Below are 25,855 nucleotides of genomic sequence, written 5' to 3'. Positions count from 1 at the left end.
TTAAACACACACTTAAATCTGCATAAACAAAAAATAAAACTTGTCTAGCAACCAGGCTGGAATTCTTTCCTTCTCTTGGGAATGAACATACTGATGTTAAAAACAGACTATCACATTAAGCCATACACTAATGTCTAATACTTTTATGAGGAGAAGATGTCTCACCTCTTTGGCAGAAGGAGGGAGAAAATAGAAGATCAGGGTGGGGGTAAACCTGAGAAAATAGAAACTATTTGGGGGAAGCATTTTTTTATAATCTAAAGTTACATCTTTCCAAAAATATTAAATGTTGAGCATGTAGCTTGGGCAACTCACGAGACCATTATGGTTTAACTCTTTTTTAAAATACTGTTTATTTAAATGAAAGCCTGATGCTGCTCGAATAACTAAACAGCTGGATGCCAGCGGGCCAGAGAGACTAGTCCGGCACCCACTTCCACCTCCATGGGTGCGCCAGACTGCTCACAACCAAAGCAAGCATGTGTTACCTCCACCGTCATGCCAACAGAGGAAATTCACCAACAGAAATCTATTGATACAAGTTTTAACTCAAATATGTAAATTTAAGAAAAAGGTGTCAAAATTTCAACTCAATCCTGATTTTATTAAACAGATTTGAAAAAAAACAAAAACAAAAGTTCGATAGAACTCGAAAAAGCTTGAATGAGAAAAAAGTATTTTTTAAAAGGAATGTACAGAAACTGTTTTGGTTTTTTTCTAAGTTAAAGACTTAATGAATTTGTTTTAAAAGCAGGTTTTAAGAATGTGGGAAATATTTTCTGGCTGGTATCATTAATTATAAAAATAACGTACTACAGTTTATTCGTACAGCTAAAACAGGAAAACTTCAAGGAAAATCCTTTTAAAATGAGGGGAATTTTGATCCGAGAAAAACTCTAAAGATGATTTTCTACACGGTTCTTTGTGATAACGGGCAGCTGGTCTCTCCATAGACCTCTGCACGGTGGCCGGAGAGGAGAAGCCGTCTCCCTGGCGTCTTCTCGTACTTCTATTTACTTTAGTTGTTTTGTTGGCTTCTTCTCCATCAGTACTGTCAAGTCATGACAATGACACACTGAAATTCATGTGCATTTAAAAATAATGTAAATATACTGAAAGTGATGGACAGGAGAGTTCTGGGTCAATTATGAACTCCGGTATACGAGGTCATGCTTCCTGTCAGCCCGCTGGGTTCTACAACTGGTCAATTACAGCAACATGAGACGGCAACTATGACCAATCACGGCTGCCAGCTGCCATTGTATTTTCTGTAATGTAACAATTATCTTACTTTTCACATGGGTCATATTCCTAAATGGGTACCTGTCTTCTCAGAGAATGCAAAAAAGGCACTTTCCTACGCAGCGGGTGAATCATGAGCTCTGAGCTCGTGTGCTGGCTGACTGTTCTCCTCTGGGGGAAAGTAAGAGGAGAAACCAGGGAGCCCGCTTCGCTCCCCCTGGAGCATCATAAAGAACAGCGCCGATATTCGAGGATTAGTTCCTCTGTTTTATTACCACAGCCAAAGACAAGCGCTGATATTAATTTGTCCTGGCTACAATTCACGTAGCAGAGATGTGACTTAGTTTCTGATAAAGAAAATGTGTCCATGTCGCTGCTATGTTCTCTATAAATGATGGAAATCAGAGTGAAGGGTCCTGGAAACGAGGACTTCATACTGAGTTTTGGCTAAAGCACATCCACCTGCCACCACGTTTTAATTTTCACAAATGTAGTTTTCACACTTAGCCACAGACTATTTAAAAACACAGGACTGAAAGACCAATAGGTGCTATGATATACAATACAATCAAGTGTAAACTTAGCAATGTGCTCATTATATTGTTATACACAGTTAGATCGATTAAAGGTAATAATGGGGAAAATCTGCTTTTTAACACATTATTTTTACAACTTAAAAATTCATCTTTATTAAGGGCAAATCAATCTTCTCTCTGCAATTGGGTTAATTGTATCTATTATTCTACATGTGGAACTCAACACGGTAAGTAGCAAAGTACAGAACACCAAGTAGGTTCTCAGAATGAAATAAAAAAAAAAAAAGTCCTCTAATAACAGCAATACGAATAATAACTCATGGCTAGTTCAAAAGGTGGCCTAGAAGAACCCCCAGGAGGAGGCAGAGAATCACAGGTGAGATAAACCCCGGGGAAGACGGGGGCTCGCGAGGGGCCACACCCCCCAGGCTCACTGCTGTCTCTGTCTCCCCTGAGCAATCCCAGAATGTTAACTTCAGGTGATTAAGAAATACATCCAAGTTTTCATTTTTGGAAATTTCTAACACATGCTTCTTTGCCTCAACCAGCAAGTACATAAATTTGAAAATAATTCTCTTTATAGCTAAAGAAACAATATCAGAAATACTGAAGAATCACATCAAAAACTGAGTCACATGGATAAGTACATACACACAGCTGAACTGTTCATCTAAAATTTGAGCAGTAGGTCACTTTATGATTTTCTCTCTTGTAAGATAATTGGGCCAGTCAGATATACAGGAGTAAAAAAAGATATATATACAGGAGCCAATAAAAAAGAAGTTTTAAGAATTACAAGTCACTTTTTGAACTTGGGTTTTCAAACTGGAAAGTGTGAGAATCAAATGATACAAACGACTCGGACGAAGGTTTGTGTGTGCGTGTGCGTGCCTCTGGGGGTGTGTGCGCACGCAGCCCTCTGCTCGGGTAAGGGTACGAAGATGCACCTGTCTGACTAGCTGTAACCTGGGGCAGCTAAGCGGCACAGCCGGCTGCTGCGTGCGAACGGCACACACGTGCGCACGCGTGTGCACAGGAGCGGAAGAGCACTCGCTAGGCCCAAACCCACTCCTCGGCAACAGGTGCCTAACCTAGTGCGGGAAGAAGGCCGTCCCTCCCAAGCCAGCCCGGTGAAGCAGCAATGGCTTACGTCTGCCTCACGACATGGGTCACCTCAAACTTCATCCCTGAGCAAAAGTTCCCTTCAGATAAGGCACGTTCCTCAAAACACACTACGGTGGGTGTAATGCTGTCCCTGAAATTGTAAATTAAAAGACTGCTTCAAACAAAAGAGTTAAAAACAGAAACAAAAACCCCTCTCGTTCATGTTGGAAGAACTGAAGAGGAATTCGTTTTAAGACTCTCATTCTAACCAAATCCCCACTAAGAAGCCAACTCAAAAGCTGCCCAAATCACCTACGTGAGCCCCAACAGTATCACAACATGAAACAGTAGCCGCTGTGGATCCCAAACACCACAAACCAGACTATGGCCTACGGAAACAAAAGTTATGGAAATGTGCAAGTAGTATGTACCACAGCTTGAAAAAGTAATGTAAACATAATGTTGCTTACCACAGAAAATACATCGCAAATTAGTGCTGTCCTGGGTAGCAGCAACCTTGCTCTGGGCTGCAACAGACACCTTGGTGTTAGAAACTTCAAAGGACAACGGGGCCATCTGAAGAACTTCACACAAACTAAAAGGTGCTTTGAAAGGTTCAAAATGTTTTTATACATACGTCCTATCTAGATCCTCATCCTGGAAGCTCTGTAATTTAATAAAAACGTATCTTCTTTAATATAAATTTGAAAAAGAATTTTTACGTGTAATCTTATTTGTGGAAAAACCCTGTAATAAGCCACAGACCAAACGATGCCCTCAGAGCTTGTTTTCCGGGTGACACAGTCAGAGAGGGCGATCCATTTACATTTTACGATTATGTTTTAGAAAGTAAATGGAACGGTTTATGAGGTCAAGACCCAAGGCTGAGTTCGTTCCATGGAATTACTGCTCATTTAGAAGACTTGACGGCTGAGAAACATTCTGGAGAAATGCTCACGATGAACTCAGCGTAAGATGGACTCAGTTCCACTAGTTGAAAAAGACAAAAGACGTTGTAAACAGCCTGGAGAAATTAAAGTGTCTTATTAAAGTCACTGATGTAAATCAGAACATCTTCGTTTGCTTTGCACTTTGAAACGCATCAAAAAACTATTGTTTTAAGAAGCCACATTTTGTTCTTTTTTTCTCCTCAATGTGTATATATACTTGACAAGATATCATATTAAAAACGTGTGGCCATATCAAACAGTCATTTAATATTTAGGTTATCTACATTAAAATTTACCTTAAGTAATAATGAAATAAATTCTCTTTAAGAGAAAAAACTCAACAAGAAGGTGGTAATTTATGAAAAGGGGAAGAAAGGGTTACATAAAATCAAGGTGATGCTCAAAAGTGGGGTAGAAAAAACAAAATTAGTATTTTTCTTAGGATTACATTAATGACATCGAAAACTTTACATCAATAATTTTCTATAAAATCCCCAAGAAATTCTTTTCAGCATGGGAAATATTTTCCTTTTCCATTGGTATTAACCAAAATCAATGAACAGATCAAAACATACTGGCTTACGGAAGACTGCATAAAGGCTAACAAGACGGTATTTTAGATTTCCCCTAAACTGTGCTCTTTAGGTAACACAATTAATACTAAAAAAGTCTCCATAGAATCAGAACAAACCAACTTATATTTAAAGATTGTACATCTGAACATGGTAATAAATCTTATATAATCAGGAGAATTTATCATTTTTAGAAATTAGATTTAATATAATCCAATTAAGTTTAAATCTTGCTTTAAAAACAATACATACAGCAGATATTTTCAAACAGAAACAGAATAAATAAGATTGATAAAAGGCACCTTTGCTAAGTACCTCCAACAACCCACTCGAGGCCTGTGAGAGCCGCAGGCACAACATTACTGTAATGACAGAAGAGACCACAGGCATGCATATAACATGTCTACCAAGTCAAGCACATCACTGCAGAGGAGAGAAACGATTTAGGAAATTGTCAATAATTCTATTTCAAGTTTAAACTTTAAAAGAACCTGTCTTACCGATGTCTGTAAATGACACTTCTAATAAAGCCTTTATTAAATAAACATGCCTGGTCTTCAGCTTTTATTCTTCAGTTCCTTTAATTCATATTTAAAGGGAAAAAGAGTCAGGGAAATATAAAAACTCACAAGGAAAACCTGAGAAATGATGTCGCCTCTGACAGCAAAGAAACTGCCACATTCCAGTACCGATCATTTCGGCAGAGTCATCTGACAAATTGTCAGAATGCAGGTGAACCGTTAGGACTGCGTGAGACAGAACATTTTCAACCAGAAACGTCTGTGCTTGTCACAGTTTACGCTATCACGCCTCACGCTTGCACTTGGGATCCTCAGGCACCTGCTTTCCAGGACCCGTGCTCCCCGCCAGCTCCTGGCCACCTCTCCATCCTACTGCAGTTCCCCTTCCCCGGAGACACTTGAATAATTCATTCAGTCACATGCATACGCCTGCAGGCACTTCCTGCTGAACTCTGATGCTCACTGGGGAGGGGGGAGGAGGAGGAGGAGGGAGGAGCGTGGGAAGGAGCACTCACTGTCCGGTGCCGGGAGGCCCGCAGCGGAAGCAGGGTCACGGCTGCCATCAGTACCCCGGGCACCGCGCATGTGCCTCCGCAACAGCGGCTCTCCCCGAGTCGGCCTCGCTGTGAACGGGCTCCGAGCTGGGAGAAGAAAGGACGGGCCCTCCAGGAAAGCATCAACTGAGGAGTAGGTTAAGGGGAATCAAGAAAGCAAAACTGAGCATCTCTATTTGACTTCCGGAGAAGAAAACTGACGACATGTATCAGCTACTCTGACCACACAACAGTCTCGTCGTGGCTGTTTGCTCATTTCTAACGTGGTCTGGAAGGCAGCGATCCCTCAGGCTCGGCCTTTCGCCACTCTCTCCCCGTAGGTGTTTGTACGAGTGGCGCAACGGTGAAGGCCGGGTCAGACAGCAGTAGCGAAAATGAGAGGCGGGTCAAATCGATGGGATTGACTACATTTTCCCGCTAGATGTGATCACTACAGCAGACCCGTAGCATCCCATCCCACGGCCACTTGTAAAGGGGATATTACCCATCTCATCATTTCTTCTGAGGATTAAATGAGATCGTTTGCTTAAAGCCAGTTTTAATTTGATTTACTCTCTGGAAAGCTGATCTGTCCAGTGAGCACACATCACCAGCTTCCAAATGAGCAGTGTTCATGCTTCTGACCATCAGTAAGGGCCCCCCGGTATTTCCCTCGTGATTGCAAAGTCCTACTACATACACTGAAAGGGAATGAAAGCAAACGTGTGTGTGTCTGTTCTAAGGCATCCAGAACCGAACGCAGGGAGACACTGCGCTGCCTGCGTCAGAAACAACACGAAACAAAAACACGTACCACGGGAATGCCGACTGCTGCAGCCACTACAGAAACAGTATGGAGGGTCCTCAAAAATTAAAAACAGAACTACCCTAACTTCCGGCAATCCCGCTTCCGGGTACATATCCAAAGGAAAGGAAAACATGGTATCCAGGGAATACCCACACTCCTCAGTTTGCTGCAGCATCACTCACAGCGGTCGAGACACGGAAACTACCTGAGACGAAAGAACAAAGAAGATGCAGTGTGTGTGTGTATGTGTGTGTGTGTGTGTGTGTGTGTGTGTGTGTGTGTGTGTATAATACTCCATTCCACAACACGATGTGGAACACTACTCAGCCATAAGAGGAAAATCCTGTCATTGGCAACAACATGGATGGACCCTGCAGGCACTATGCTACATGAAATGAGCCAGGTGGAGAAAGAGACCACTTGGCATCACTTGTACGGTGACTTAAAACAAACAAACACACTTGGGGTGCTTGGGTGGCTCAGGTGGTTGGGCATCTGACTTCAGCTCAGGTCATGATCTCACAGTTTATGAGTTCGAGCCCCGCGTTGGGCTCTGTGCTGACAGCTCGGAGCCTGGAGCCTGCTTTGGATTCTGGGTCTCCCTCTTTCTCTGCCCCTTCCCCGCTCACACTCTGTCTCTGTCTCAAAAATAAACAAATGTTTAAAAAAAAAAAAAAAAAAAAACACCAAACTCATAGAAACAGTAGAAAAGTGGTTGCCAGGGCCCGTGGGGGTAAATAGGGAGAGGTTGGTAAAAAGGTACAAACTTTCAGCTGCAAGATGAGTAAAGACTGAGGATCTAATGTAAAACATGGTGACTACAGTTTCATAGCACTGTACTGTATAAATGAAATTTGCCAACTCACCAAAATCATTAAAAAAAAACAAAAAAAAAGAGGTAAGATGATGGATGTGTTAACTAACTAGATGGGAGAAATCCTTTCACAATATATACTATATCAGATCATCATGACGTACACTTTAAATATCTTACAATTTTATTTTTCAGTAATACCTCAATAAAACTGGATGTATACACGTGTGTGTGTGTGTGTACGTGTACGTGTGTGTGTGTGTGTGTGTGTGTGTGTCAGACTGCAGGGCTCCGTGCCAGAAGAGGTGAGAAAAGAGTAAACTGTGTTCAGAGGGATGGCATTTTTAAAGTGGCACTTTAATACATTTTCAAAAAAATTTTCCTCTTAAAATATGTGGTTTTTAACAAAAGAAAATCTTTACCTATCTCAGGAATTGGAGCACCACGCATCTAAAGCCACACCTGGAACAGCGCCCACAGCCGCACTGCTCTCCCGTCCGTGTGCCGTGTCTCAGGCAACACTGCACATGTGATGGGCTTCCCCTGCCTCTCTTCATCTCTTCGATCTTTCCCCAACTTACGGACTCAAAGGCATTTTATTTCCTTCTAAGCAAAAACGTGAGAACAGCTGCTAACAGCTCACAGACTGCCGATCATTTACTAGAGGCTGGAACGGCGACAGTCTCCATGTGCTCCCAGCTCAGCACCCGACCTGCCATGGAGGCTCTGCCTCCGGCCAAAGAAGCCTCAAGAGTCAACCGGAAGTAGTGGCCCGGTCCTGCCACCTGCTAACACTTGTGTAAAGGTAGGAGTGACCCACGTCCCACATCCTCTTCCCTGCAGAGCTGAGCCGTCCAGCAGACCAGCTGACAACCTCCCCCCTGCCTTGGTCACTAAAGGCATTATTATTAAGTATGTGCACGGCCAAGCAGAAGACTATTGTCAAAAACCCGACCAGCGTTTGCTGGAGTACTGGCTAACTCTTCAGCCCGCATGGTGATCTCGGGTGCACAAACTAGAAACCTCGGGCCCTCCGCACCCATTCCTTTCTACTACTACCAGTTAACCTACTTGCAACCCCGTAATCTCTCGAATGTTCCATGACCGCTTGTCCACACTGGTGGTTTTCAAAGTGGGACACATTTCTCCAGAATGCTAAACATACACTGGGGTGGGCAAGAGAACAGCATTTCTATTTCTGCTCATTTTTCTCTCATCCTTTTTCTTGCTTTCTTAATGTTTTATCGTGTACTCCGTATGTCCACACCGAAGTGCATATACTGAACCATACACACACCCGGAGCAGGGGAGAAGCTCAAAAACAAAGATACCAGCAGCCTGGGCGATGACGACAGCATCACTGGATGAAGCTGCCCATTCTGATCTCGGTACGTCCCCTTCCCCAGGGCAGCCAGTGAGACCCTAACAACCGAACCAGACAGAATTGCCTGCTTTAGTAAAATTTCTTCCACTGCTTCTCACTGCTCTTAAGATAAATAGCAAATTCCAGTGCCTTCTCTCCGTGATGTGACCACTGCCCATCTCACCCAGTCCATACTCTGTCTCCCGATGGTCCAGGCACACTGGTCTTTCCATCTTTCAGATGTGCTCCCCCTATGTCCCTCCCTCCACAGGGCCACCTCACACACAGAAGGCCCACGCCATTCTTCTCGTGGTGTGGTCGGCGGGAGTATTTCCTTTTGAGCCAACTAGAACTTGTGAGCAGCCAACACTCAACTGGAGTCCCTATTACCCCCAGACAAATAAGAGAACTACCCCCTTCACCAGGAGCGCTTTCCCCTACTTCAAGTTTTATCATGTATGTTTTTTTCTGTTAGCCACTTAAAAAATCTGAAAGGAGATAATAAGCATAAATATAAACTTAGATAATTATCAGAATTTCTAAGAAAGATGAAGAATCTATCTAAAGACTTAGGAGAAAGGTTTTAGTATAATATTGCAATTAGGCAAAGTGGTCCAAACTTACACTTGGATGAGAGAGAGAGAGAGAGAATGGACTTGAGACAGCCCACAAAACTGAAGTTGGGTGGGGGTGATGGTAAAGACGTGCAGTTCCGTGGGCAAGGTTCATGGGGGGGGGGGGCACTCAGTGACATGAGGATGTCTCAGATCATTTGTAAGGAAAGTCACAACTTTGCTCGCTTATCCACATGTAGAGCTGAAAGTCTTGTCACCACGAGAAGTGTTTTCATTCTAAATGTACAATATGGAGACTTTCAAAGACCAAGTCTCTTCCCTACTTTTACAGGAGAAAAAGAACGAACAGAATCAATAAAAGTACCCAGTTTCTAAGCTAATGCTCTTGGATGTGGGGAAAAAATGAAGGCAAGGCAATTCTGGGCAGGAAAACTGAGCTCAGAGACAAAAGAGGATGAATGTCAGAGACTTCACCAATCGGTCATGCATTCACCTCTATGTACAGCTTGGCACGGAAAATTACTGCACAATTCTGCTATAACTCAACAAGTTTTTAAATGCTGGGGGTATAAAAAAATCATTCATTCATTCATTCAGAGAGTGGGCTCACACAGGAATGCTAAGGCGGGGGATGGGGGGTTGGGCGGGGGGAATCTCAAGTAGGCACGCCCAGCACGGAGCCTGATGTGGGGCTCAATCCCACGACCCTGGGGTCGTAACATGAGCCAAAATCAAGCAGCAGACTCTTAACCAGCTGAGCCACCCAGGCACCCCAGAGATTAAGTAATCTCTGCACTCAAAGTGGGGCTCGAACTCACAACCCCGAGATCAAGAGTCGCACGTTCCACTCACAGAGCCAGCCAGGTGCCTCTAAAATGTTCAGTTTTTTTAAACTAAAGAATCCATGGAAGGCTTTTTGCTTTGCTCTGAAGCTCTTTATTTTAAAAAACTGCTAAGATCCATGGGGCACCTGGGTGGCTCCATCGGTGAAGCGTCCGACTTCAGCTCAGGTCACGATCTCACAGCTCCTGGGTTCGAGCCCCGGGTCGGGCTCTGTGCGGACGGCTCAGAGCCCGGAGCCTGCTTCCGATTCTGTGTCTCCCTCTCTCTCTGCCCCTCCCCTTCTTGTGCTCTCCCTCTCTCTCAAAAATAAACATTAAAAAAATTTTTAACTGCTAAGATTCAGTCATCACTTTTACTGTACACCAGTCACACAACTTTAAAATGAGGAAGCCAACTGCTGAAGCATGCAAATCCACTGGCACGGTGAAAAACGCACACCTGCACACAGGAGACACGCTGTTTACTAGCATTTACTTATCACACTGCCAGGCAGGACACATGCTCTTAGAAGACGGCTGAACCTTGAAAACATCACACTAACTTCGGTCCTATCAACACAAGGTCCACCCCGAGTGCCATCTGCGGAAGAGACCAGAGACCCGCTCCCAGTCACCTTCAGACTGGGCGAGTGTGACTCAAGGCTTAAGTGTAGAAGACTGGTGAGCCTGAGGGAGTAAGGAAAAGGAATTCTTCTACGGCAGCACCATGGTAAAGAGCAGAACAGGGTTTGTAAAGGAACCTCCTCCCTGTAAACATGTCTCTTCCTACACGAATGACACCGTCATAACCAAATACCCCTGAGAATTTCCAGAAAACAGAGGTCATCTGTTTCCTGCAAGAATTTTCTCAGACGTTGTAGAAGCCCACGGAAACAGCAGGTCTACTCACGAGGACTATTCCTGGTTCCTCCGCACAAGAGTACGCTGTTGGCTCACACCACCTGACCCCGCCGCTCTGTACCACGCGTGGGACTCGGGCTGCCTCGCAGACACTTCTGACCACGTCTGTCTTCTCTGCCCAGGTCACAGCCCCTTCGGGTCGACTATTTTAAATTACTCGCTTTTGCTTCTCTCATAGCATGCAACCTAGTACCTTATTAGGAAAACAAATACTTTTCTTCTTTGACATTATGAGACCACCTGCCTCTTAGAGGAGTTTTTTATGGATTACCAAAACAATATTCTTTATGGATAAAATACCGATTTTTAAAGATACCACTGTTTAATACCATCTTCAAAAAATGGATTAGAATTTTCCTATCTTGCCTACAACATAAAACAGGAATGCCCGAGGTTCACCCACACGCACGGCACTAACGTGCTGGATACAAACACAGACGGACAAGCCCACAGCCCACAGGCCACTGCCACACTTCCAGGCAGATGAGAGCACAGCCGACTCCCAACCATTACATCTGCACAGCAGGCCTGGGGGCCACTGTGGGTTGTGACGGTCTCCCCAGAGAAGTGGATCCTACGGTTCATTTCTTACCATTAATGAACAGAATAGACTCTATCCGATTAAAGCTTCTCTCGGGGCTCCTGGGTGGCTCAGTCAGTTAAGCGTCCGACTTCGGCTCAGGTCACAATCTCACGGTTCACGGTTTTGAGTCCCGTGTCGGGCTCTGCGCTGACAGCTCAGAGCCTGGAGCCTGCTTCGGATTCTGTGTCTCCCTCTCTCTGCCCATTCCCCACTCAGTTTCTCTCTCTCAAAAATAAACAAACATAAAAAAAAAAAACCTTTAAAGCTTCTCTCTACCCCCTACATCCGTGTTTACAGATGGAAAAGTCCTATAAAACAGGTATCTGAATTTCTGACATCTAGCAAATGCTTCTCCAATCTATGGGCAACAAGTAGGACTAAAATCAGGACTTCAAGTGAAGTAACTGTACATAAATTACTATTCTCAGGCACTGAAACAAGCAAATCATCAAGGATGACATCCTTGGGTCACTGCAGCACAATTACAATTAAACAGGCTAAATGCAAAATACGCTGAGAAATGCGGTCCCCCGCTAGACCTGCATCAGGTAATGCATTATGAGATGCCTAACCGTCTGACTGCCAGAGAAGCAAAGAAACGAGAACGAGACGTAGACAGACTGTCATGTCTGCCTGACAGCCAACTTCAGGCTAAAGTTAACCTTCGGTAAGACCAGGACATGTAAACTAATCAGAAAAGTCCTATCTGTCCCTTTTAGTTATTTGGTCACATCCATCTTGGAGCGGGACAAGGTATCCTGGGCCTACAATGTATGACGAAGGCCGTGCTCGTGAAGAGCGCAATATTAGAGTTGAGTTGTGGCCAAGCTGTTTGCTTTCCCAAACAGCAAGTGATCAGGAGCTTGTAAGTCTTGAAGTAACCATTTTCAGTTCATTTATTATAAATAATAATCCCCACATTATATGATCATGTAACCATTCATCTATCATAACATAACCAAGAAGTCACAAACGTACCAGTCAGAAACCAGAAGAACCTGAATTTCTAAGAGGCAGAGCTAGAACAGCAACCACAGATACTCGTGTTGGACAGAAGGTGGTTTCAATCTAATCACTGGGCAATTTCCATACGTCAGGCACAAAACAGGGCCACCAGACCTGCATTCTCCCTGTCGTTGACAGATGAGGACGACGGGGGATCAGGACTGGGATCAGGACTGGGCTCCGCCCACTTCTCCGACTGGTGAAGTCCTGCCCTCACACACCCAGCCCCCAGTAAGTCATCCTGATGGCCGGAGAAAAGATACAAAACAGAAAAAGAGGGAATAATAACAATAGGAAGAGAGGTTTCTCTGTTATAGGCAAAGCAAGGCTTGTATTGAAGACAGAATCCTGCACTAAAGAAATAAAAAATATGCAATAATCAATTCTCATCCACTAGCCAGTCTTATCCCACAGGCAAGACATTTTCACTACGCTGCCGAGAAAAGCTAAAGAGACGCTGGAAATTCTTTTCTCAGTCAACAGTCTCCCTGATGACGGGTTAGGGCAGTCATTCTCAAAAGTTTTGGTCACGGGGCCCCCAAACTCTCTTAAAAATTACTGAAGCCCCTGAAGAGCATTTGCGTGAGTTACAGCTGCTGTCATTTGCTGTATTAAATAGACAATATTTTTCCACTTCTAACTTCTAGTAATTCACTTTAAAAATAGCAATTAAAAATTATCATTATTATTTTCCAAATAAAAAAATATTAGCTATTAGGACAGCATGCTTTTCTATTTTTACAAATCTCTTTAATGTCTGGTTTAGTAGAACACAGCTGCATTATTTCACTCTCGTTCACATTCGGTGTGTTGTGTGTGGCACACTGTTCCAGCTGAAGTGTAAGGAAAATGGAGTGCCTTACGGACCCCCTGAAAGGGTCTAGGAGAGGGTCCTCAAGGGTCCTTGGAGCACACTTTTTAGAGGTCCCTGAGTTAGGGACCCTTTAGGTCCCTGAGTTAGGGCTTTCAATTCAAGATTTCTGATGTTGCAGGTAGTTTAGCCCAAAGAAAAGGAGAATATGGAGAACACTCAGGCAGACCTCAATCCAGGCATCAATCCCTCTCATGACACGACGCGACACGACACGACACGACACGACACAACATGAGAGGAGTGGTAGCTACAAAGTGAACATTCGAACTTTCCCCCTGGTGACTAAAAAACTAGATACAGAATAATTCCAAGGATTAGTTAGTGTAAATGCTAGAGGGCAGGGTTATCCCAAACAGATGAGAAGGACGTGATACATGAGTCATTATCATTTGCATGAATCCAACAGTCACTTTCTTGTCCCAGAACTTCAAGGCAGTCCTTGTGGGTGAACATGAGATCAGAGAGCAGAGGTGCAAAGGGAGGCCCAGGGAACAGAACGTACCAGAGGCAGCCTTCCAAGAAAATATGGCTCGGTGTACCCACTGAAAGTGAGGGTACCTACGTACCATGCTGGGGAGAGCTGAGACCCACCACCCAAATCACTTTCCAGAAACCCTCAGTTCCCCCATGGAACCCCAGCTGGGAAGGGCAGAGACACAGGCTGGACACTGAGGCTGCGCGACAGGTGGGGCACAGAAACTAGGAGCCTAGCTCGGCAGCCCCTAGCCTGGTCAACAGCTGGAAACCCTTTGTTACTTTAACCAACACCCTCGACCAGACAGATGTTCAGAGTGAGCCTGTCCAAAGAACTATCTTTCACGAGTAATCAAAGATACATAATGGGTCATGTTTTCAATTCAGGTACTGGGAATGCTTCAACTTTTCTTATCAGTATCTTGGCACAATCACAAAAGCACAAAAAGATCCGAAAATTCCTAAATGTCAACAACAGTCCATTAGAACTTCTGATAGGTTTTAGATTAATTATCTCTACGAAGAGCTGGTAAATTTCAGTCCCAAACAAAGCAGCTCAGGATCTGAATAAGTAGGTGTAACAATGTATGGCACACATTGTTCCCACAACTTTCCAAGACACACAACTTCAGCTGTGTCCCAGTGGTCTTCTGGTGACAGCCTGAAAATCACCGCTCTCATCTGACCAGAATTCTCTTCCATGGAAAAGGACATTTGTATGTGATGCACACGCTAACTCTCTTAATAAATCACTGAACTGTGGGCTTAACATTAACGTATTTGCGCTCTAATTTCATTTTAACATCTAATAAAGAAGTCAGTAAGTTTCTTTTCCCTACCGTGAGCTACTTGAAAACAAAACTGTGCCCGTGTGCTTTTCTTTCTAGAACCCAGACTCAGGTTCATAGAGAAATCAGCTCTATGCTGAACTACATTTTCATTTCCATGTCTTTCTCTCAAACCGGGGACTTTCTTCATCTGACAGTGGGGCCACTTGGTCTGCAAACACGCCGCCCCCCAGGCTACAGCGGGCGTGGGGCGTGGGAAATGACCGGTTGGGATTTTCTCACGCACACACTCACCTAAGGGGACACGGTGCTGGAACACGGGCTTCCTGCTCAAACTCGCCTGGCCCTCACTGAAATCTCCGGTTTCAGTTTTCCTCTCTTGTCAGGACCCCCAGGCTCCCGCAGCCCCCTTTCCAAACCACCGCCGGTTGCTGGGGTCTGGCTTCATCCACAGGATCCACGTGCTCCCAGCCTCCCACTGAGCGGCATCACGAGGCTCTCAAAGCGATCACACCTACCTTCTGCCCCAGGACAACCCAATCGTTGGCTCCTTCCCTGCCGGGTGGCCTCCCCACCCCGGCACTTACACTGTTACACTACACGCACTTTTCACACTCAGCTCACAATGCCACCTCGGCAGGAACGCACGCCCAGCTGCTCCGGCGAAAAGCAGCCTCGCTCCCCTTCACGTGGAACTTCTTTCGGATTATAGCTGTGTCTTATCCTACAAGACCAGAAGAAGCCTGGAGGAGATCTGAGTCTAATTACTACCCCTGGCATTTAGATGCACTCATATGATGGATGAATTCGCTAATTTCCTGTGAGGAAATAAAAGCAAGGAGGCAGGCCTTCACCAGGGGGTAAAGCCAAGGAAGAAGCTGGAGAAAATTTCAAAGTCTCTCTACCACTTTTTAGTCCTCGAAGTTAATCCGCACAGCAGAATTTTCTAGGAATTTGTAAATATCAGCGTTCAAAAGTAACATCTTATAGCTCACTACTGCTAGCGCCTTCATCTCCTGTAATTCCCATAACGATATCCTAACACACTCCCACAAGGGAAACCACTTTGGAGAAGGTGCCCGCCAGAGGGGGAGACATCTGGGGCTCCAATTGTAAGTGCTTTCCACCGAATCACAATAAAAGACCGTGACATTTTACTGAAAGACATAAAGCAAAAAACAAATGAAAGTTCCTTTCTTTCCTATCTTCTCACCCTAAAGTGACTTCCCTCAAAAGCCTCTTAAATGCACTCTGAAGATGCCATTTGAGAAGCAGAGGAGTGGCCTGAGGCCCAGAGGACCCAACCCCAGGCCGCCTCCCTCTGGGTCCTCGGCCTTGGGCCTCCTCCGGGTCTGTCTGTCAGGTTATGCAGGGCCTCAGGGAACCCATGTCTCCCCTGCCAATATTTGTGACTAGAAGCCGGGGTCCCAGTTCCTGCAGATCAACCTCACCTTACTGTGAAGACTGACTTCATAAGCAGAAGAGGGAAGGGCAAAAGTGAAGCAGCAGGTGACGGTGACGCCACCTCCAAAGAGACAGTCCCACCGACCCGACCCCAAACCTGAGGAGCAGCTAATGCTTCCTGTTTCTAAAGGTTATCGTGCGAAAAGAAAAGATAGGACGCAACAGGCAGACAGGGAGAGATTAGGGCCTGAGGTCCCGGGGGGAGGGGGGGGGGGGGCAGAACACGTATTCTGGAACAATGCTGGGAGCGCTGACCTGGCTGACCTGGCCTAAGGTCCCTCTAAAGAATGTAACAGACCCCACCTGCGCCCCTCTGGTCCCCCTAGGAATCTGACTGAAGACCCGGCTGAAAATAAGGAGTGGCATAAAACCTGCGCCACACCAGGGACCACGTGGCCACAGACGGGAGCTGAGCAGGACTGGATGACCCAGCCCCTGTGGCTGCCCAGCAGTGAGGGATGAGGGGAGAGGGATGGGAGCCACCAGAACCTTACAGAACAAGGACCCCTGCCCACTGTCGCGGGCATTCGCTCTCGCGTGTCCCCTCTCTGTAACAAGAGCTTCCGTACTCCTCCTTCCTCATCTTCTACTCGAATCAACTTCTATCTGCTGCTCATTTTACTGTGCCCACACCTTCCTCGTTCGACGCGGCGAGACAACGAACCTCAGTATGAGGCAGAAGTTCTGCGACAATAGGGACGAGCTTAAGTGACCGAACAAACTAAGTGGAAACTACCGCCCAAGGTCACGTGTGGGATCCTCCCAGCGTCCGATCCTGTACGGTTTTCTGGGGGCACTGAAGTGCTCCCAACGCAGGTGTCCAAACCGAATCTGTGCCTCCCCACCCCCGTCCCCGTCCGCTTAAGGCCACGTTCACCACAGCCCCTGCCGGACACATGTGGCACCACCTGACCACGGCATAGCCTCGTCCCGGCCCGCCCGGCACACCACTGGACAACTGTAAGCGAGTCAGGGCACAGGGCCACGTCGCGGCTGTGGCCCGGGGCCAGTCCCCGGACTTGTGCAGGCTGTGCCCCCGCCTCTCACAGGAGGTCACGGCCGACTGTGGGCCATTACAAAGACCACAAGTGACGCATGCGCCCGGTCAGGAGCTGGCGGGCAGCAGGCACCTGATGAACACGTCGTTCCCGCCTCAGCCCCGCTTTAAGGACAAAATGCCGACGGACGGGCATGGAAGGTCATAGTGTCACCTGTGCTCCACTCTGCTCGCTTTTTGCTGGGGCTGTTTCACTTCCGGGGCGGCATCACAGTGGCACCAACCTCCTGCCGGGCAGCCCTTCCCGTCCTAAAGCACCCACCTGGTCACAGGAGCACTCACCCAGTGTCCCCCAGCCCGGCACCGAGTCACAGGCCCTCCCAGCCTCCCCGACTTCTCCCTTGGGGTCCCCTCCTCCATAACCCCTTGCACCCAGGCCACCACATGTCTCTTTGTTGTTTCCCAATCTCCCCAAGTTCCAATGCCCCCAACCCCATCTAGAATGTTCTACCACTCATGAGGCCTACTCATTCTTCAAAACATAACTCAAGTGTCATCTTCTCTTTAAATCCCCCCTTTGACCCTGGAACCTTCTCGGGCATTCCAAAGGCCTTTCTGCATACTTCACTCACAGCACTTCCACACCGTGTGCCAACAAGCCGCTCTCATTTCCAGCAGCTCCGGCCAGACTGGAAGCCCAGGGGCCGGCGACAGGCTTCTCTGGCAAGAACATTCCCAGTGCCTGGCACAGACCCTGTGCTCAAAACGTACAGGACAGCTTCTGCAACATGACTTCAGTATTGTCCTGTGGATCCTGCCATCTTCAGGACTGAAAACTTCAGGACTGAAAGTGTCGCTGGTAACTTAAGATATTTCTAGAAACTTTTTGAGATTTTTAAAATCCAATTAATTCTAAAGCATATCTCAAAAATATTAAAAAATGCTGAGATAAAATTCATATAAATGCTCCCATTGAAAGATATATCAGACCAAGTTTCGAGCAAAAAAAAAAAAAAAATTAATGGAATCTCTCTATATTAAATGTTTTAAAAAATAAAAAAAACTTTTTTTAAACATGAGGATTTCTTTGACTGTGGTCCCATCTTCAATAGCTATAAAATAATATCTATCAAAAACAGTCTTAGTTAATGGTAAGGTATTTGAAGGTGTTCCTTCTACAAAGGTATGCTTAATCTTGGTTGAAAAGAACAAAAGCAGAACATACTTGCTGGTTTCAGTATGATTTTCCTTTTAAACAAGTGAGTTTAAAAGATTATTTCCTATTTTCAAATGACCTGAACCTTTCTCAAAAACAGATCGTGCAAATTTACCTCCACTAATCATCACAAGGACTAACTGTGTATTTTATGTAATCCACAACTATTATCTGCAAAACTGTTATAAATGTACTTGACAAGTAACACAGAAATGAAAAATAATCAGTCTGGATAACACATTTTGAACGTAACTCTAAAATCGAGTCTACGTCCGTTAGAGAAAGGAGACCGAGAAACTGTAGCATTTGGTATAAAAGAATGAAGCCTAATTCAATTCTTTTTCAAGAATGTTAGAACATGTGATTTGTGTTTTTTAAATTCCAAATATAACTGGCTGTATTTAGCACCTCCTGTACTTTCCAGTATATTAGATAATTGCACAGCAAGTTAAAAACAAAATAAAGGAAAACATTCCTGCCACCCTCCCTTTTCATAAAAGAGATGGAAATATCACACACACACACACACACACCCCACACAGAGTACCTTATAAAGGTCAGTATGAATAGCCCCAAAGAAAGCTGTTTTTTAATTAAAAAAAAAATTTTTTTTGAGGGTTTAGAGGACTCGGGGGCAAGGGAGAGAGAAAGGAAAACCGGGCTATTGCAGGTTTTGGCAGAACGGACGGGTTAGTGACCGCTGCCCCCGCTTGGCGCCTCGGCGGCCAGGGGCCCCGACCCCCACCAAAGGTCAGAGCGGCTTCACGGTCTCGTCTGTGTGTGCACTGGGTTTCTGAAGAAGACGTTGTCTGAACAAAGGTGTGTATGACTTTAACAAGCCTAAAACTTACTCAGAAGGATAAACTGGTATTCAGTGGCTAATACTGACATTAACAGCTAAACAGCAAACAAAGAAACAGAAGTATTCAATATAGAAAAGTGGTTTTAAAAAGTGCTAACCGTGAAGAAGCAGGAAGACGGGGATCTGCAGTCGCTTTACCTTTAGGAATGTTTATTTCTGTTGCTTCTGATCAGAGATTTACTGGGTATATTATTTGTGTAGGGAGGGGACACACAAGTTAAGCTTTTTCGACTTGGTTTTGGCAGGAAAACAATGGATGGTTTCAGCAAGGAACTGGCTGTGGACCCAGAGCAAACAGCTGTGGAAGGCAAGGCATGCTCCAGATGAGAGGGGACATTACTGGGGGTGTTTGCTTAGGTGGCTGGGAGGGGCCCCCTGAATAATACTGGGGTGATACGTCCGGATCCCAGTTTGGAGATCCACGGAAAAATTTTACCCTTCTGCTTCCTAGCATCTGAATCCTCCTGTGCCTCCATTTCCAAGCCAATTAATTAACGTCATCAAAGATCAGAAATCACCGTTTATCTATAGTAATTTACGAAAAAAGTCATTTTCTAAAAAGATCAGACTATAAAGAACACGATCCATCTCACATGCTTTGTTTTCTCTAATGAAACTGCCATCAAACCAAGGGCCTCTGTGCCTTGACAGGGGCCACGATGCAGGGAGACAGTTAAGACGGGCCAGCCTGTCCTAGCAACCTCTCCGTCGCCTCAGCCCACGGCAGTACAGGCTCAGGCTGCGACACAGAAGAGAACAAAACTTCAAGACCAACTGAGAAGACTCTGCTAAATGTTTCTGCCTTACCAAAATGTTTGTAGCTAGTGAGATGATGGGCGATCTTCGGAAATTACAAGAAAATGTAATTGAGTCTCTCTACATTAAGACTCATTAATTTCAAAAGATCCAGATCAGAAGAAAAAACATTAATTAGCATTTGCCTTTCGAAAGCCAACTATCGGACTACATGCTGATAAAAACAATCCTTTCCATTTAATTAAAAAAACCTGGATGACAAGATAAAAAACAATCATTTTAACCACTTCGATAGCATTCAGTTCCTAATGTAAGTCCACCGACACTCTTCTGAAGGTTGAGAAATAAAAATACTGCTCGTCTGTTTTAAACACAGCGAAGCCAAATGTCACTGTCTACATACCCCCTCCACACTCTGGTCCTTGGATTCTGTGTTATGCAGCTGGCCTCTTCATGGGATGTGAAGGGTCACAACTCTGGTTTCTTCCCTAGGGTGAGACCATGACGAGAGAGGAGCAGCACTGTGCCCGCGACAGCGCCCACAAGGGACCCCCACCGGCGGCACTTCGACCATCCACACCCACGACTGTACACACCGGCAAGCGGTCCCATGCTATCTTCTGCACTTAGTGACACATCAGAAGCTCCAGAGGCCTATTTTCTCAGATCGACAGGATGTAAGAGCTATGTACAGATTATCTGCAGAAATCTTAATTTCCTCAAAAGATCTAACGTAAACCATCTACAGGCATAAGAACGTAGTTTCGGCAAGATTCCCAACTGTCTTCTTGCTCTGAAATTCGTATCTGAAATAGACTAACACATGGGCTAGATAAGGCATGGTATAAATAAGGTATCTAACATATCTAGGATAGGTTTTCAAACTCTGTACCTTCAACAGAATATCCAAAATTAATCTCTCTCTCCTCTTAAAATACACAAATTTTGTCGATAGCACATTCATATCACCAAGATCACTACTAACAACACAACAAAGGCAAGAATAATTGTATTCCTATTGTTTTACATAAGACACTTACTTTCAGAATATAAAACCTATCTCCCCAAAGAGATAACCACACATTGGTGTATTTCGTTTTCAATTCTGTGGCCCAAAATTAAAACACAGCTGATCTCTGATACCTATATAGTTTTAAATCCTGGGTTTTTACAGTGAATTATCTCTGCAGATCTTTAACCATCATCAAGTGTCAGAGGAAGTGCAATTCATGGCTTGCACCACCTGAGGGCACTCCTAAAAACCTTTAAACAACTTTCAGAATCCAGTTCTTGCCTACTAGAATGAGGGAAACCCAGTCCTACTTGAGGCTCATGGGCTCAGTAGTGGCTTCAAAAACGTGTTTCAGAAAACACCTGTGTCTTCATACGAGGTGAGATGATAAATACACGTAATTTCTATCCACTGCACGTTCTCTGAGCCTCACATCCGTGCAACAAAAGCTGAGGTTCTAGAGAAGAATGAGCATAACTAATTTACAAATGACAGGGTTACAAATTTACTAACTAACCAATCTCATAAGACTATCTTCAGGCTCTACGTTTAGCATCAACAAACAAAAGTTCACCTTTCTGTGGAAAACAACAAAAATTCAAGAATTATTTCAAATCTATTTAACACATACACACACATGGCACCTCGGTTCAAGGAAATGAGTAAGCCTGGACACCGTACCTGTTTCCTGTGAATTCAACACCTCTAAGGCATGCATCATGGCACTTGCGAAGACATTGGCATCCTCCTTGCTGCCAAAGTTGAGGCCATACACCTGTCTGGCGTCTCGCCACTGGTGGAAGGTCTGTGTAGCTTGATTGTACTTCAACCCTTTAGGAATGGCACAATTTATCACGACCTAAAAGACAGTAATTCCTTATAGAGTCAACCCAGTAAGTGGCAATATCAACAAATCCTGATTGGATAGACTCATTCAAAACTGGTCCTGATGGACCTTGGCCAAAACAAAACAAAACAAAACAAACTGGTTACAACAACTATCAATGGTAAAATCAGCCGGTAAAAATAACAGTCTCACTGTTAGCTCACTGTTAGTCTCACTGAAGTTAGCTGTCTGATGGTTACAAAGGTCTGGCCTTTAAACAGTAAATCAGCAGGACACAAGAAAATCCATATCTTCGTTAAATATATTTTTAACATGTTTATTAAAGCATTATCGGGGCGCCTGGGTGGCTCAGTCGTTTGAGCGTCCGACTTCGGCCCAGGTCATGATCTCGCAGCCCGTGAGTTCTAGCCCCGCATCGGGCTCCGTGCTGACAGCTCAGAGCCTGGAGCCTGTTTCAGATTCTGTGTCTCCCTCTCTCTCTGCCCCTCCCCCGCTCAAGCTCGGTCTCTCTCTGTCAAAAATAAATAAACATTAAAAAAAATAAAAAATAAATAAAGCATTATCAATTCAGAAAGCATACAAAACGTAAGCACGTATCTCAGCGAACGTTCCCACGTAGCCAAAATCCCGATGGAGAAATAGGATGTTAACACCAGAAACTTTCTTCCTAAATGCTCCACCTCCCAAAGGCTCTAGCGCAGTTCAACCTCCCAGATCAGGCCCGCAGCTTTCTGAACTTCACGGCACATGACTCAAGTACAACTGTGTGTGGGCGTCATCGGTCCGCTGCGAGCGGCTGTGCTTTGTCCTCTCCCGCTGCTGCTGCTCGGTGGCACTCCATCGTACAGACCATGCCTATTGACCCATCCTCCCAGTACTGGACATTTGGATTACTTGCAGTTCAGCGCTATTAAAAGCAGTGATGTCACGAACATCCCGCACGTCTTCCGTCTTCCGCTACATGAGCACCCACTCTGTCGGGCGTATACCCGGGAGTGGGGTGGTCACAGGCCAAAGATACGTTCGGCTTCAGCAAAAAACTCCACGTGGCATTCCAAACTGGGTCTGCCAATTTTCACTCCCCTGGCAGCATGCGACAGCTTGCACGAGTGCACAAGCAACACCAAGTTATTGGAACTGTATTTCTCTGATCACTAATGAGATTTAGTGCTTTTTCATGTTGTAACGGCTATCTGGATACCTTCTTTTATGAACACTGCTTTAATTAAATCTCTTGCCCGTTTTTGTACTGAGCCATCCATCTTTTTCTTTATTGATTTGTAAGAGTCCTTTATATATTCTGAACAAGACCCCCGTTACCTGTGTTAGTTACCTGTGCTGCAAATATCTTCTCCCCTAACGGTGTCTTCCGATGAATGGAAGTTCTTAACTTTTATTCGGTCCAAATTAGCCTTCCTTTCCTTTCACAGTTAATGCTTTTATAACCTGCTTAAGAAGTGTTTCTCAGTCCCAAGACCATGAAAATACTATCCCGTGTTATTTTAGGAGCTTTATCATTTTAACTTCCAGAGTTGCATCTCCAATCCACCCGCAGACGGTTTAGGCCTCTGGAGTGAGAGAAGGCTCGAGTTTCCTTCCCAGGATGGCCGTCCAATCGATCCGGCACTATTAACTGTGCTTCAGGTTTCTACTTTCCACAAATCAGGTGGCTAAACAGCTCCATTTTGTTCTACTGGTCAGATGCCCACCTGTGAGCCAAAAGGAGAGTGTCTCCCTCATCGTAGGCTTCTCCTAAGCCTTGACTGCCGCTGGAGTGCTGTCCTCCTTACTCTGCCCTTCATTCTTCCAGGGCTATCTTCAATCCTGTGTGCGGCCACGGCTCTGTATTCACACGATTCATTCTGTGTTGGTTATGCCATCTGCCAGTCTCTGCTTTTCACTGGAGTGTTCAGTCCACTTATGATGTTTCATATAAATTTGGGTCTAAATCCATCCTACCTTTTTTTGGACTTAATTATTATTACCCTTCTACTAGCTCTAGTCATACCGCTGTTGTGCTAGCGGCTGCCCTAGAGATCACAACAGGCACCAAAACGTGACTGTCACATTTATGCAACAGCTGATCGCTTAGGATTTGCCCACATTTACACTTTCTGCTGCATTTTATTCCTCCTGCCCTCTCCAGGCTTCTGAGGGGATCCTTTCTGATCCCAAAAAACACGCTTTAGAACTTCAATTTCTTTCGATGCAAATCTCCTCGTGATGAATTCTCTCCATTTTTGTCAGAAAGTGTCTTTAATTCACCTTCATTTTTGGAGAGGATTTTTATCAGGTACAGAATTTGAAGGGGTCACTTGTTTTCTTCCAAGCCCAGTACCTGCCTAGCTCTTGCTGGTTCTGCCACTGGTCAGCTGGTCAGTCAGCTGACCACTCTCGCTCGCTTCAGCCTTGTTTCCACTGGCAGCCCGCAGGCCTCACGCTGCGAGGCGTGAGCGTCCGGTGTTCGCGACGGGACAGGTTTAGATGGTTTTCTTTCCATTTACCTACTTTAGGTCTACAGCATCTCTAAGTTGACATTCTATTACAAACCTGAAAATTCTTGTTCATGATCTCCTCAGTTTTTCTTCTGCCCTCCATCGTCTCCTCTCCTTCGGGCCCCCAATTACACACACAATTTCCACTATATTCACTAGGTCTTTTTTCCCTTAATCCCCTTCACCTCTTTCGCCCAACCCCCCCACCCCGCCCACCCCCATTTATTCTCAAGATTTATGAGCCTTTGTTTTTTAGATTCCACGTGTAAGTGAAATCCTATGGTATTCATCTTGTCCCTACCCTCCAGATCCATCCCGGTCGTTGCAAATGGCACGGTGTCTTTCTGTGTACCTGGCGGAGTAATCCTGTGTTGGTCATGTGTCCCAAATCCACTGTATCCTCGGACCTAGGATTTGGGCCTGGGTAGGGCCAGAGCCATGGCTGGGTTAGGGTTCGGACCCAGGAGAAGACAGGGGCCTATCCACCCACAGTGCAGAGACCTCTCCAGAGGGCAGAGTTGAAGGCAAGGGTCACAGTTTCTGTTTTAGGACCACACTGAGGTTTGGGTTAAGATCAGATTTTCGCTCAGGGGCACCTGGGTGGCTCAGTCGGTTAGGCGTCCAACTTTGGCTCAGGCCATGATCTCGCGGTTCATCAGTCCAAGCCCCGCTTCGGGCTCTGCGCTGACAGCTCAGAGCCTGGGGCCTGCTTCAGATTCTGTGCCTCCCTCTCCCTCTGCCCCTCCCCTGCTCACGCTCCATCTCTCTCTCAAAAATAAACAAACAAAAAAAAAAAGATTAGATTTTTGCTCAGAATCATACTCTCCAGTTCCATCCATGTCATTGCAAACAGCAATGTCCTTCTGTGCTCCCGGCTGCATAACATTCCACCGTGTACACATACGTCTTCTCTGTCCATTCGTGTGTCAGTGGACACCTGGGTAAGTTACTTCCACATTTTGGCTACTGTAAGTATTGCTGCAATAAACGTAGGGGTACATATATCTTTTGGAATTAGTTTTTGTTTCCCTAGGTCTCTTAAGCTCTTTTTATACGCCCATGTTTTTCTCTCCCCGAGTATCTTAGCTTCAGTCTGAACGTTTTCTTATGATCTGTCTTCCAGTTTACGAATTCTTTTTAGCTGTTACTAATTTGTCGCCATAGTCATCACTGACCCGTCAGTATCAGTTATTCTTCAATTCTGAAATGTCCTTTGGTTCTTTTTTCAAGCTTCCAGTTCTCGGCTGAAATTCTCACCTTTGTGCTATTTCCCTGAATATATTTAGTATTAGTTATTTCAAAGTCAATTTCTGATAATTCAGCTAACTGGATGGACTCCCAGTGGATCTGTTCTATTACTGCTCCTCTTGTCTCCTCATATGCCTGGTTACTTTGACCTAATGCCAGACATTGTGTGTGGACAACTGTATGGAAAGTCTGAGACCCACAATGATGCTCTAGTTTTCCAGGAAGATTTATGTTTGCTTCTGGCAAGCAGCTAGGAAACTAACAATCTGAAGTCAACTTCATCCAACAGTGAACAAAGTGATTACAGGCTGGGTTTCAGTTCCCATAAAGGCCAGCCTCACTCTGAGTCAAACCTCTTCCCACAGGACAGGGCTTCTGGGTCCCACATCACAGCCTGGGGATTACCAAGAAAGCTCTCCCCTCATTAGCAGGCCCTAACTTTGGATTTTTGTTCTGCTGGTCCCAGGAGTCTGC

General features: G+C 45.2%; 1 protein-coding gene across 1 annotated transcript in view; it reads right to left on the bottom strand.

Moving 5' to 3' along the window:
* ENAH (ENAH actin regulator) overlaps nucleotides 1-25,855 on the bottom strand; it is a 138,408-nt gene that overhangs the window by 38,537 nt on the left and 74,016 nt on the right. Inside the window, 2 exon segments of the mRNA XM_045453285.1 lie at nucleotides 3,353-3,409; nucleotides 21,473-21,650. Coding sequence (XP_045309241.1) covers nucleotides 3,353-3,409; nucleotides 21,473-21,650 — 235 coding nt within the window.

This window comes from Leopardus geoffroyi, chromosome C3, assembly GCF_018350155.1.
Source record: "Leopardus geoffroyi isolate Oge1 chromosome C3, O.geoffroyi_Oge1_pat1.0, whole genome shotgun sequence".
Classification (NCBI taxonomy): Eukaryota; Metazoa; Chordata; class Mammalia; order Carnivora; family Felidae; genus Leopardus; species Leopardus geoffroyi.
The sequence above is the reverse complement of the archived record's forward strand: the minus strand, read 5'-3'. Positions and strand labels throughout refer to the sequence as shown.